At 41.3% G+C, this 13,696-nt stretch overlaps 1 protein-coding gene across 1 annotated transcript in view; it reads right to left on the reverse strand.

Annotated features, from left to right (window-relative positions):
• Positions 1–286: 286 nt before the first annotated feature.
• Positions 287–13,696, reverse strand: part of VAMP8 (vesicle associated membrane protein 8) — a 102,725-nt gene continuing 89,315 nt past the window's right edge. The window contains exon 3 of the mRNA XM_069214368.1: positions 287–2,727. Within this exon, the coding sequence (XP_069070469.1) occupies positions 2,584–2,727 (144 nt within the window). The 3' untranslated portion in view covers positions 287–2,583. The remainder of the gene's footprint in view (positions 2,728–13,696) is intronic.

Here is a 13,696-nt window from a genome sequence, read left to right on the forward strand (position 1 = left end):
CAGATTCTTCCATGGGTCGGACTATACAATATGCTCTTTGGTGTGTTGGGGTTCCAAGAGGCACAACAGAAGATTACCGCTCTGGCTGGATTTATTTTTAATAAACTCAGCTTGTGTTTAGAAACAAGTGTTTTATTTAATCTTTCAGTTCAGTATTCACGTGCAGTCAGTAGAAATTAATGAGACGAAAAAAGGCTGAGGAAAAAAAAAAAAGTGAAAACTAAAAGCAGTATATTGGGAAATCTTTGGTAGAAAAGTGGAATAATCACATTTTGACATAGAAACATGTTTTTCTAATGCAGCTTTATTTAAATTACAGCCCCTTTTACACAATTAAAAATATTTTTGTTAATCAGTTCACAATTTTTATCTCGTTCAAAGGCGATTTTCTGAAAGCTTTATTTACAGTGCAAGACTGTGCACAGACTCAAGCCCAGCTGGAGGAACACAACTGAGGTCTGTGGGCACAGCAGGGCTTCTGGGACGCCAACTAAACCTAAAGGGGAGATGTCATAATCATCTTTTTCCTTCTAAAATACTACATTATTCATGGAATGATCACATTATATAATAGTCCACTATAAAAAGAATAACCGTTGTTACAATGGCACGTCCCCTTCTGATACATGTTCTGCTCTTTTTCACATTGTTTTATATAAATTTGTATTTACTAATATATATTTATATATAAATCTCTAAAAAATAAAAGGCACTTAACTCTGCTTTCAAAAATTATGTTGCTGATTGCCCCTGGGATTGTACCCAAGGGGCCATATACAGCATACTTTTTAATCTGCCTCCTGCGTGCCTGCATGATGCCATTGTTTGAGGGTAATGCTCACAGATTTCAGGTCAAGGCACAGATGCTAAAATCTCACAAAGCATTATATAAGTATAGTCATATTGGATCCCTTCTGACTGTGCCTGCTACGGGGAACAGAGTGGTGATGGATTACAGATTGATAAAGTAACTAGTCTCGTACCATTACCCTTAGAAGATATTATGCACTTCAGTGATTTTGTTAATGTCTAAGCAGCATAAAAACAAATGGACGGATTTGTTTTTGGCATTGGTTATCATTGTCACCTCCCTCACTCGTACATGTTTACTTTTATTCTTCTAGCAAAAATTATTTCGGATTTTTAACGCAACTTGGTATACTTCTTTTATTTGAAAATATATTCCACTGAGGAGATCAGGTGCATGTTGGGGGTGGGCAGTTCTCTCTCACCACAGTTGTTCAGCCGTTCTGAATAGCTCAAAGTTAGTGGATGCACCCATAAGAAAAGGGAGCTCTTCCTGTATGCGGTGGGGGAGAGGGGTAATCTAGCCTTCTTTCGTTGCTCTTCAATGGCCAGTGCAGAGAAAACCTAGCTGGGGTTCATCATTAGGAGTGCTTCACAGACCGGCCATCCGACTAGCAGAAGGGTATTTGGGCTTCTTACTCACTGGTTAGCCAACCTTGCCGTGGCCTAAGAGAGGGTGTCTTTCAATGATAGATGTAAAGCAGGCCTAGCTACGGATCTTTCAGTGGTTAGTTTATCATTTAGTGCAGAGTTCTCTGGGATTCTGATCAGCAAAACAGAACATACCAAGACAACACATCACTAGCCATGCCAACGGTTGGATCAGCTGCATAATTAGAGGGCATTGTTAACATTACACCCTTGATACATTTTGAATCAGGTACTGCATGGATTGGCAAGAGCAACTTCCTTCACTGCCTCTTCTTAAATGTGCCTCAAGAAAAGCTCAATAATTTGAGGTCCGCTTGAGAGAGACTAAATTGCCATTAGTATCTGAACACTCTTTGAAGGAGTAGGCAATACAGTTTAGTGCTCGGCAAGATCCTTTTATACATCAGTCACAGAAAACCTGTACAAGCACATAAGAATCGGGCTTCATGTGCCCAGAGGGGCCCCTCTCGTTCAAAAAGCACACAAAAGATGAACAGTCTGTAATAGCATATTAAATACATCCTTTAGCTCTCCCTCCCGACTACATATAAAAGCATGCCCTCCTTGTACACTAACCCATTTAATCTCTATTATGTAAATTCAGTCACAGGTTCATTCATTGATGGCTTCGCCACTCACCTGTGGGTTCCATTGAGATTACAGAACCCACTGGAGAAAACAATGAACATCTTAGCTTGACAAGATAACGATTCTGAGCACTGCCAGACATTTGTGGTTAGAATCCCATTCCAGACCCGATACTAAACTTTGTCAGTTGTTCCTATCCTGATATTAAATTTAAATTTTGATCTACAACTGTCAGCTGCAATGCCATGCATGCCACCACCCCACCCCATCTATCAGCATCTAAACAGCCTTTGCAGTGAGATGATTTGGAGTGAGATTGACATACAAGTCAACCAGTGGCCTATGAGCCAAAGGAGGGTCTATTTACATGGAAGACCGATCTGTTCCCCTAAGCATTAAGCGATATCCAGAATGGAGGCGTGCAAATCACACTGGACATATTGATCTCCTGGTTTAATTGGCAATTACTTTGAAGAGGACCCATGTTAGGCATTACATTAAGGCAGGAGGAGATGGTGTGGGAAATCCAGCGAACACTTATGTCGGGATTGCTCCAGTGGCAAAGAGGATAATGAAGAGGACAATGATTCCGACCACCACACAGATAATGGCGATCATCTTGGCATTCTTCCACCAGTATTTGCGGGCCACCTTCTGTGATGTTGTCTTGAAGTGCTCCGACTGCAACGCCGTCAAGGTAAAATAAAGAAAAGTGGAGACAAAGATCAACAGAGAGGAAAAGAGTAGAAAGAAAGGAAAGAGAAGCCAGATAGGGATGGAAGAAAAAAAAAAAATTAATAAAGCTCATGGCTTATAAACATTGACTTCCTAGCTTAAAATCGTGCTTTGCTACTACAGTACCACAGCAGATCAGTAAATAAGACAGCTCTAGCGACTGGTTAAGGAACGTTTATTATGAGACTGTAAACGTTGCTTACCTGTAATAACTGTTCTCCACCATGGGCATCTTCCTTATCATCATCATCTCCGGATAATATCCACTCTTATTTTTAAATAAACAAGTCTTAGTAAAACGGGGACTGTCATTAAAAGTTTAGGAGCTGTCCCCGCGAAGGGAATGGAGTTCTAACTGACAGCCACTTTAGATCACATTCTGATGCAGTCTTAGTTAAGCAATATAGTTGAGCTAAATAGAACATGAGCAAGAATGTGATATTGATAAATTGCAAAAAATATATTAAAGATGGAAAACTATTTCGAAAAGGTAAGTACCTTTTATTTCTACATCACTGGATCTTTGACATACTTGCACTTCTTGAACGTAATACCAATCGGAGCAACAAACGCTGCAGAAGAATAACTGAGCTTTAAGGAAAAGTCCGCCACTGGTGGTACAAATTTTATTCATAACCTTTATTAGTCTCACAGGACTACAAATGTTAAACAGATATTACTGTTACTTTATTCACACAGCTAAGCAGGTTACATTGGTTTAATGGGCTAACTCAACACCAGGCTGACTCAACACCAGGTAGAACTTCAACACTCTTAATGTCCTTTGTGCTGTGTTTACTAAGGAAGCTTTTCTTCCTCTCTAAACAAAGTCCTCGACTGTTCCGACAACGAATGGACCAAACAGGCATCAAATGACCAACTGCAAGGATCTGAGCCAGGTTTGGCAGAAAAGTACTGTTGGGTTTTGCAACATGTATTCTACAGGACACCATATATGGATAAAGGATGTTCCATCTCTGGCTATATTACAAATGATCATTCCCATTTCATCTCTCCCAGTTGTACAGCTTTCAAGTTCACCAGGATTTTTGTTGCTATATTAAGGAGGGATATTGGCCTATATGAGGCTCATTCAGGAATGGCCTCTCCTGATTTTGATCACCACAATGGTGGCCATCCTCTGGTCATATGACCGTCTGCTTTCTTCTCTCACCATCATATACATGTCGTGCAAAGGCTGCACCAGTTTATTGGCCAATTTTGTGTGTAACTTCAAGTGTAGGCCATTCCGGGACTGCATTATTCAAATAATCTCCACTATTTTCTCCAGGGATATCTCTGCCCCTAATTCATCCCTATGCTTTCATTAGTTTGGCCATGTGCAAGTCTTCCAGAAAATCCAGGGTTTCACCCACGGGTACAATGCTTTCTTTAAGGTAGTTTCTTACATTAACTGGAGAAAACTCCACAATACTCATACCTGTACTTTATTTTTCTATTATCTGTATTGTCTTTTTCTCCCACTGGATCTATTATTTTCCCTACCCGTCTATTACCTTTGTTTCTCTTTTCATGTCATGCTAGAAGCTTCCTACCCTTATTAAACACACCATAAACCTTTTTTTGGACAGCAAGACAGCTATCCTCATTTTCAGTTAATGCCTAAATCTCCTGCTCTTTGAGAGTAAGGCAGTGTGATGTGACTTGTCCCATATTTCCTGTAACAAGTGTTATTTTTGTAATTCAAGGAACTCACCTTCTGTTACTTTAATTTCTTCCCACCATCTTTTTTGCTCTGCAGCAAGGGAAATCTGGCCCCCGATTACAGCCTTACAAGCCTCTCACACTGCAGTGGCAAAGCTCATGTCCCTATTCATCATAACAAAATCTGTCTTCCCCAGTGTCTTTTTAACAGTTTTATCCTGCAGAATCCAAGGATCCATACTCCATCCCCAAGCATCTCTGAGCCAGTCTCAGTTATTTAAGTCCAAATCGGAGAATGATCTGAAATTCCTCTTACCAGGAATTCGACATGTGTGAATCAAAGTGTCCAATCTGTAATCAGGTAGTCCAATCATGAGAAATAGTTACAAGCCCCACAGTAAAAGTTATAATGCCTGTCTCTAGAAATCACCCACCAGATATCAGCCAGCCCCAAACCATCAAAGAATTTCCTTAGGCATATGTGCACCTTCCCTTGGCTCACCTGATTTCTGTCCAGGTCATCCACCATCAGGTTCAGACCATGGCTCTTACAAGAATCTCTTCTGTCAATCTGATCAGCCAGGACCCTAATCTTTCCACCGCTCTGTTCTAGAGCCCTAAAGTTAAATATACAGATAACAAGCCTATTATCTCACCATTCCAAAATCCTAATCCTATTGCTGATGTATAGCAACTCAGCTCATCTGTCCACATATGTTCTATCTTAATGGCTGTCGTCTTTTTTTTTGTTTTTTTGGAGGATAGCCAATACCTCTAGAAATAAAGGTGAACCCCAAATGGGCAATAGACTTATACATCCCTTTATCAAGTACACTGAAACTGCTGCCCTTTAGGTACGTCTCCAGCAACAGGATCACTTTCGGTTCGAATCTGTGGTGTTCTATTCTCTTTCAACGTTATTATTCAGTTTATTTGCATTTCACATTATAAAGCTAAGGCCCTTGGACATTTGATGTGTTGCTGTCATAACCATCCATAAACGTAATTTTTCACTATTGCAGATGGGCTATCGTCCATATGTTGTGTTTTCAGCTGCAAGCATTATGTGACTGATCTCATCAGAAGACTCAAGAAAAACTGAAATCTAACCCTTCCCACCCTTTCCACCCACCCTGTTGCACCATGTGGACGGGTTATGGAACTCTCACCCCAAATAATAAAGAACCTGTTACCTAGAACCTTTTCAATCAGAGAACTTGTGTAAAATGTCCATATTGGTGTGAATAATCCCCTTGACATACATCACCAACAAACCTAAAAGATCTTAAATTCCCTCCTTCCCACGCATCAAAGCAAATATTGCTCGAACATTTACCACCCCCCCCCCCCCAATTCAAATTTTTACTTTGAATTCAGTTTCCTCCCCTCCCTCTACAGCAACCTGCTCGGGAAATACAGAACGTGGGACATCTTCATGTCCCTCCAACCCACGGACTTTCTAATTAAGTGATGCGGCTCACTTTGCTAATTAGCTCACTTTGTGCTCCATCTCCATCACTGCTTTGTGTGCCTTGAGAAGCTTCTATCACCTCAGTTTAACCTTCATTGCTCTTTGTTAAGGCCAGGATGTGTCTCTCAAGACATTTTCATTGCAGCTTCGTGGTTGCTCTGCTGAAACAGGAACTTTTCTCTGGAGAATCCCTGCTCAACTTCCTAGGTTTGTTTTCCACAGTTCACTCACCACTCCTCAAACTGTGACTTCATTCTACTGAAAAGAAATTTGAGAGTCCTTTGGATTTCAGAGTTCTGCACTAAGGCGTTCTGCCCTCTTTGGGACCCCTAACCATCTGATGTCATTCAGTCTTAATCTGTTTTTGGTATCATAAAACAGAGTATTGTCTTCCTTCACTTTATCCATCTCTTGTATCAGGGTCTTTACTTCTGATTTAAGTGTGGCAACAGTCTGTCCATTGTGGGTCACCCTCGCATTCATTTCTTTTTTTTCTTTTTAAATATCCAAGCCGAGGAGTGTGTTTTATATTTTTATTGAATCCATTTTAATTTCCAAGGTGTTTGAGGACATGCACTGCATTCAGACATGTTTTCAAACAAGGCCCTTGGTCCCCCAGTGGTTGTTGAGCCCAATGCATTTTGTTGGGTATTATCAAACGATCTACACAATCAAGGAAATTACCCTTTGGGAAGACTTCTAAAATCAATAAACTTAAGATATTGCTGGCACACAAATGTTGCAAAAAGTGACTAACTCGTAGCTGTATCCAAATCCTATTCCGAATAAAATGTCTGTATTAGACCTCAATGTGTTCTTGTTTTCTCAGTCCTTTTTATTTAATTGTTGTAATAAATACACAATGTAACCTCTGCAGTATATACTACTTAATATTCCTTTCACCTATGATTAAAATTAGTCATCTATTACATTAAAAACATTCATTTCAACACTTAAAAAACGTACTTCCTCATATACACTCTAAAAAACTAATCACTTAAACTTACTCCCTCATGTGCACTCTAAGAAACTGTCGAAATGGTGTTTCGGTGGTTTTTCAGTTGGTTCATCCCACCTTCTTCAGGACAAGTTCATTAGTATACAGATCGTTTCTTTCACAAGATTTAACAGATCACATATAAAAATCAGTCTTTACAATTTAATAGTGTCTAAAAGTAATGGTTTAAAAATGGCATTGCTTTATGCATCAGATATCTTTTACTCCTGTCTCTATACTTCTCATTCTTTTCTAAAAAAATATCATGGCCGTTACCATATTCAAACATTTCCAAAGAATAATATTATAACCATTTAATACCTTCAAACATGTCTACATTTTTAAAACTTTTTTACCTTATAACTGTATTGTGTGCCAGCTTATCTATTTTTAGGATTCTGTAGATACAACATTTAGTGATTTATCCAGATGATTTACTACATAGGAAAGTAAGTTTTTCTCCTGCGATGAAAGGGTTTTAGACTCCTGTCACACCGCCATCTTCTCTTATTCACTGATAACCTGCAGGGCAATGGCCCTGGTCTTCTTGTGATGTGAGACCTGGTAATCACTCCTTGGTGTTTCTGCCTCTCATTATACATAACTGGGATTGAACCCAACAGGGAAGTGAGTGGAGAGGATGAGAGGGGTCAGAGAAGAAAGTCTTGTATGCCCTCCTCTGAACTGTATTCAGACCAATCTCATAATGGGTTCTCCACCCTATTGGGTGCACAGTGGGGGGTGGGGGAGGTGCCATGTGCAAAGAGATTCACTCCCCTCCTGCTCACTGATGTGGGGACACTCAGCCCAGTCTCTGGAGCTTTAAACCATCTCTAATCAAAAGGCACCAACAATTACCTGCAAGCTGAAATCATTGTTCTCTCTTTAGTTGTGAAGTCAAGACAGACTGTGCCCGCTGCGGCAGATGCCTCCTAGAGGCCCGGACCAATGTCTCCTACCAGCATGTCCTAGCTCCCTCCTCTGGTCTACAGTTACTCTGGGGTTCAATCTATGCATTATCACTTGACTGCGGTCAGCCTTTACTAATAGCCCCCTCTCACTGCACCCAATGTCATTTGAAGAGTGCAGCCAGTGCTCCAAACAGGTACGCTCAGGGAACAGTCACGGGTGCAGGCTGCAGGTTGACAGCCGGCCGTACAGGCCAGGTGTCTTTTTGCATATAATAAAGGCTCCAAACCCAGCAGCTGTAGCATATATTAAGCACACTATAAAGAAGGTTCCTTACCTGTCCTCGATGGTCACACCTAGGGAAAAAACAAATCACGCAGCTGCTGATTTAGTTTCAGCTAGGGCAAAGGCCACTCAGTTAATGCAGGGACACAATTGTGTGTGCTCCTCCAGTGCAGGCTACCACACCTCTAGCAGCTAGGTCACCAGGTGCTCAGTTGCTTTGTCCAGTATGCTGTGTCTCCACAAAGGCCTTATCCAAGAGCCCATCAGTCGCGTCCTAATGGACCTCTCCTCAGTGATGGCATGCATATATGGGACCTCCTCATGGTCCTTAGGATCTTATTAGTGCTTCAGTGGTGCCAAATTGCTTGAACTATCACCTGGAGTGCACTCTACTCCCTTCCCTCCATCTTGGCAGTCTTCAACAATTTAATATACAGGATCTTTATGGGATTTAGTTACTAGACTAATTATCCTAACGACCCTGTAAATTAAATTTTGGATGAGCACTGGGCTATCAGTTTTGTGTTATTTATGAGGGGGTGGCAAAGGTTGCATTGGTGTTTTCTTGTTTTAGTGGTGGCAGCAGCACTGACGGGATGCTACAAATTTAGTTATCCTGCAGGTTGGAATTGGATGCATCTCCATCATTGGACCTGGTTGGTCCATCTGCCTTCAATCAGCGATGATGTGGGGGGGGGGGGTTAAGAGGGTTGTGGGGAAGTTTAGGGAGGCAGGAGAGCTTGGAGGGAAGGTGAAGAAGGGGCGATGGAATTGGGGGAGGCAAGTTCATTGGTTTTTGACACAGCAGACCTAATCACAAGATGAGAAGATGAGAATAGCAAATTGAATATCAAGGAGGCCCTTTTTTTTTTTTTTTAACAGAGATGGAAGTAGCACTGTAGATATGCAATGGTGGGTGGCTTGCAAAGGGTGCAATCAATAAGGTAGAAAATGACCGAGAATAAACTACGAATTTGTACAATCAATATCTGTGGTCTCAATGACAGAGCTAAACAAAGAAAGGTAGCGTTAGGCCTGAAGACTACGAAACCCGATTTCGAATGTATACAGCAAACTCATTTCTTGGGATAAGGGGCGGTTGTTTAAGGAACTTAGTTTGTTGCTCATGGCGTGTTCATGTCAGGGTTTGACATCTTGAGGTGTGGCTATCCTCACAAACAAGCTAGGATTTTCGGTTGGCCACTGTTTAGCAATGTCTGGTTCACACTGTGCTCGGTCTATGGCTCTAATGTGGATGTGGCGGATATTCTTAATTATTATTATTTTTTTTATTTATTTTTTTAAACACAGAACTGGCATCATGGCATCTCCCTCTTATTCTGTGTGGAGATTTTAATATCCACCTTGAAGAGATGGATGGCCAACCATACCCAGTATATACAGGTAGGAATCCCACTGTTTATAGACCACTCTAGCGGCTTCTAAAAGATTACAGGCTTGTAGATGTGTGGAGTAGGTGTAAGGCTACGGATACAGGCTTCACATTCTTTTCCACTCCACATAAGAAAATGGTACAACTAGATTACATTTTTGTGTCTATGACTTTGGCCAGTCAGGCTTTTATGGAGAAATACCCAAGGGTTATCTCCGACCATAGTCCACTGATCCTTAAGATCCCAAGATCCGGCACACTTAAGTCTCACAGATCCTGTTCTTTTGATAAAAAACTGTTTCTAGACCACATGTGTAAGCGGATCACCGAGTTCCTAGAGATTAATAGAGGCTCAGCTCAGGATGGTATGGTATGGTATGGGATGCCCTGAAGGCTGGAGTCAGGAGCGAAGCACTCAGCTTTGGCTTATTCCAACAAAGGCAAAAACAAAGCGAGACTCAGGAGTTATTTAAGGAAGTATCTTTAGTAGAGGGGAAACTGGTGCAGCTATTGACCAAAAGGGGGGGTACAACAAAAGATAGTAATTTTAAAATCCAAAGCTAATCAATATCTTAGCAAATAGGTTGTTGCTAAATTATTTCAATATAGATTGGAATGCTATGACTACAGCAAGAACACTGGGAGGCTACTAGCCAAACAGATTAGGTGAAAGGAGATAGAAATGGGAATATCGGCTATTATAGACAGGTTATGTGAAACTCAATCTGATATTGTGGGGGGGTTTTAGACATTTTTATGAAACCCTTTTTACTGAAGATCCAGAACCCTCCGGAGAAGGATATGAAGGGCTACTCCCTGGCCTGGAGAGGGTCAGTTTAACTGAAGAAGAATGTGCTTTCTTGGATGCCCCGGTCTCTGTGGAAGAGATTTGGGAGGCTTTGAATTCCCAAGCCACTGGTAAAACTATGGGCCTAGATACTTTACCCCTAGAGTTTTTCAAGGCTTTCTTTGGTGAGCTTCTGCAAGTTATTCTTTGGGTATTTCTACTGGCACAAGAGGGGTAATCCCACCTTCATGGCAGTTGACTAATATAGTGGTCTTTAAGAAGAAGGGTAAATCTCAGTTATATCTTTGCTCTAATAGGCCGATCTCCCTGATCAACTGATAAACTCCATGCCAATGTTTTGGCAAATCGGTTGGTGAAGGTGGTCTCTGGCTTGGTCTCCTTACAACAACATGGATTTATTCTGGGAGGTGGCAAAGTTGATCACGTTGGATGGGTGCTTTCTTTGTTTGATGTTGCCGAGGCATCAAGAGCATCAATGGGCCTGGTATTACCTGATGCTTTCATGGGGGTTCTTGTGGTCGGTTTTGGAGTGGAAGGGCTTTGAGAGGAATCTTGTGAGGGCTATCAAAGCACTTTATAATGCACCTAGGGCCAAGCTACGAATAATGGGGGAAGCGTAGGGTACTATTCAGATTTCAAGAGGCACAAGGCAGAGGTGACCGTGCTCGCCTCTGTTATTCGCAATATATATTGATCCTTTTATAGCCCTACTTAAGAACAGCTCCTATATCAAACCATAGGTAATGAACCAAGTGGAATATAAAGTGCTGGCTTATGCACAAAAGGGTATTGCAATGCCAGAGGATCAACTTTACTCTTTTAGCTAGCTGCAGGAGATTTATGGGATTGTTAGTGGCAGTTTTTTCAAACAACCACAGCTCCGAGACTTTATTAATAAAGAATCACAAATTCTTGCTCAATAGTCAAGATTCCCCTAATTGAGGCTGTAAAGTGGAGGAATAGAATTGGATCCATTTATGACCATCTGACAATGGTTACCCGAAGGTCTGGAAGTACAAAATGCCAAATGGGAAGACTGACTTGGTGCAGAGGGCCCTCTTCTGCAGGAGTCACTGGACAAAGCTAATAAGGTTTTGTTAATTGGCTGGTTTGAAAAGTGAACATTTCAAAAGAGTATTCAATTTATATTGTAGTCCGGCCAAGGTGGCTAGATGGGCTGGCAGGTCCAGTGGCAACTACAATTGGTGTGGTGCAGAACAGGCTGAAATTGTTCTTTTTTTTTTTTTTATATCCCAAATTAGAGTCTCTGATATCTGAGATGGAGTTGTTCTTGCGCTTAGTCATTGGTAGGCCAGTACAGACTTCCCCTGCACTGCTCGTTCTGGGGGTCTTGGATAGTTCTGGTGTGAACAAAATAGTAAAGGGGTATTTATTAATTGCCAAAGCTTTGACTTATCTCCCCCCCCCCCCCAATATAATGATCATTGTGGAGATCCAGATTTCAGGCAATCTATAATATGAAATTAAATCTCTATAGATGTAAGGGGAGTAAGAAGCAGATATGGGGGAGGGGGCAGGATGTGGTCACCTGTTGCTGCTGAGATGGAAACTTTGGCTTCTGTTTGTTGAATACTCCACTGGGGTATGCCCCTTTTTGCTCTTTATATCACTCTGATCTGATATTCTGCTTTGTTAGGGGTTTCCCAAATATCAGGATGTTTCGGTCTTTAAGCCATGGATTTTGATGGAGGGAGGAGGGCAATATTCCCTGGCCTCGGTTTATATTATATCTTTGGATACTGTACTTGTGTTTTCTCGTGTATTTTTTCCTTTTTATGAACGAATAAGGGGTTTGGCTCTACTTCATTTTTTTGGCTTTTTTCTTTAGGGCCTCCAACAGGAAAATTATTGGTACAGCTTTAGAAGACATTTTCTATTGGTGTTTATATCATGTTGAATTAACAATGTGTGTTAGTCTATGATTTATCTGCTGTATCTATTGCCGGACCTTAATAAAAAAAATTAAAAACTAAAAAAGGGGATTTAGTTACAAGAACTGGAAGCTTTGCTACAACGCAGCCATTTTGTCACAGCCTCTGCCTACTCTACAGCTTCCTTTATGTTGCTTAGGATTACCTTCAAAAAGATCACCAGCTTGAAACCCTTTAAGTGTGCGTTACGCAAGGTGACCCATCTGACTTTTTAGATCAAAAGGAGGAATTATGGTTCCAAATTTGTTTGGGGTATAGTTCCAACTTTGCCTTAATTTAGATTGTACCTCTTTACTTTGGGTATATCTGGGGCTCTCAACAGAGTTTGTTCAGATTGCCCTCACTTATCTTTGACAGGATAGATTACGATTATTTTTAGGTGTACTCACAGTGGAATGATTTAGGACTGTTGATACTAAGCTGCATTTTCCACTTCTTCTGAACCTCCTAGTATTGATTCACGAGACTGACGTAATACCATCTGTTTATAGTGACCACAATACCTGGCTGTACTTGTCAAAGTTCCTTCTCAGGCTAGAGCGAGGGTGGCTCTAAACAGACATTAGGGATTAAGGATAATGGCAGAAGCATGGTCTGGGGATCTGCAAACTTAGCGTCTATCATGGTTCAGGAGTAAAATGACTGTTCCAACCTGGTAACATTGTGTATAGCGGACTGTGGTGATGCCGCTAACTTATTAGTCTTTGTTGAGCTTTTGTCTTGCATTAGGGATATGAGGAGTAGACCCGCACAGAAAGGTCTATTACCTGATTGTTCATGGGTTTGACAAAGCATGTAAGATGGAAAAAACTTTGTTGTGTCAGGCCTTTTAGGCAAACTCCCAAGGATCAGGCTGCTGTATCTGCCTGTAGAAAGGCCTATGCCCAGACCTTGAAGAAGCAGAGGGCCGAAATTAAAGAGGAACAAAGGGAAGCTATTGTGGCTGCCTGTCAAAAAAAGTATACTAGGGTCTTTTGGTGGGTGGTTCGGGCAGGCTTAGCTAACAGTAACTCTCCAGACTTTGTTGCGACACATATTACCCCAGAAGCTTGAATTGATCATTTTTCCAACATTTATGGGACAGGTGAGGTATGGGCCGAAGATCCTCAAGTGAATCTGCCTCTGAATTTTAGTCGCCTTTTTTCAGTGATAGAGTAATCAAAGGCCATCTGTGATAGCCTCCCCAATAAAGCTCCTGAGCTGGGATGGGATTCCGATGGAGTTGTTTTTAAAGAACCCAGAGTTTTGGTCGCCACTTTTAACTAATATTTTTAACATGGTGTGTGGAGTAGGGCCCCCCAATATCTTGGCGGAAGTCTGTATTGATACCAATCTGTAAAAAGGGCAACATCATGGACAGCAGGTGTTATCGCCCAATTTCTCTGTTAGACTCCTCCTCTAAATTATTAGGGCCAGATTGCCTGATTTTTTGGGT

The sequence above is a fragment of the Pleurodeles waltl genome, chromosome 11, assembly GCF_031143425.1.
Source record: "Pleurodeles waltl isolate 20211129_DDA chromosome 11, aPleWal1.hap1.20221129, whole genome shotgun sequence".
Lineage (NCBI taxonomy): Eukaryota > Metazoa > Chordata > Amphibia > Caudata > Salamandridae > Pleurodeles > Pleurodeles waltl.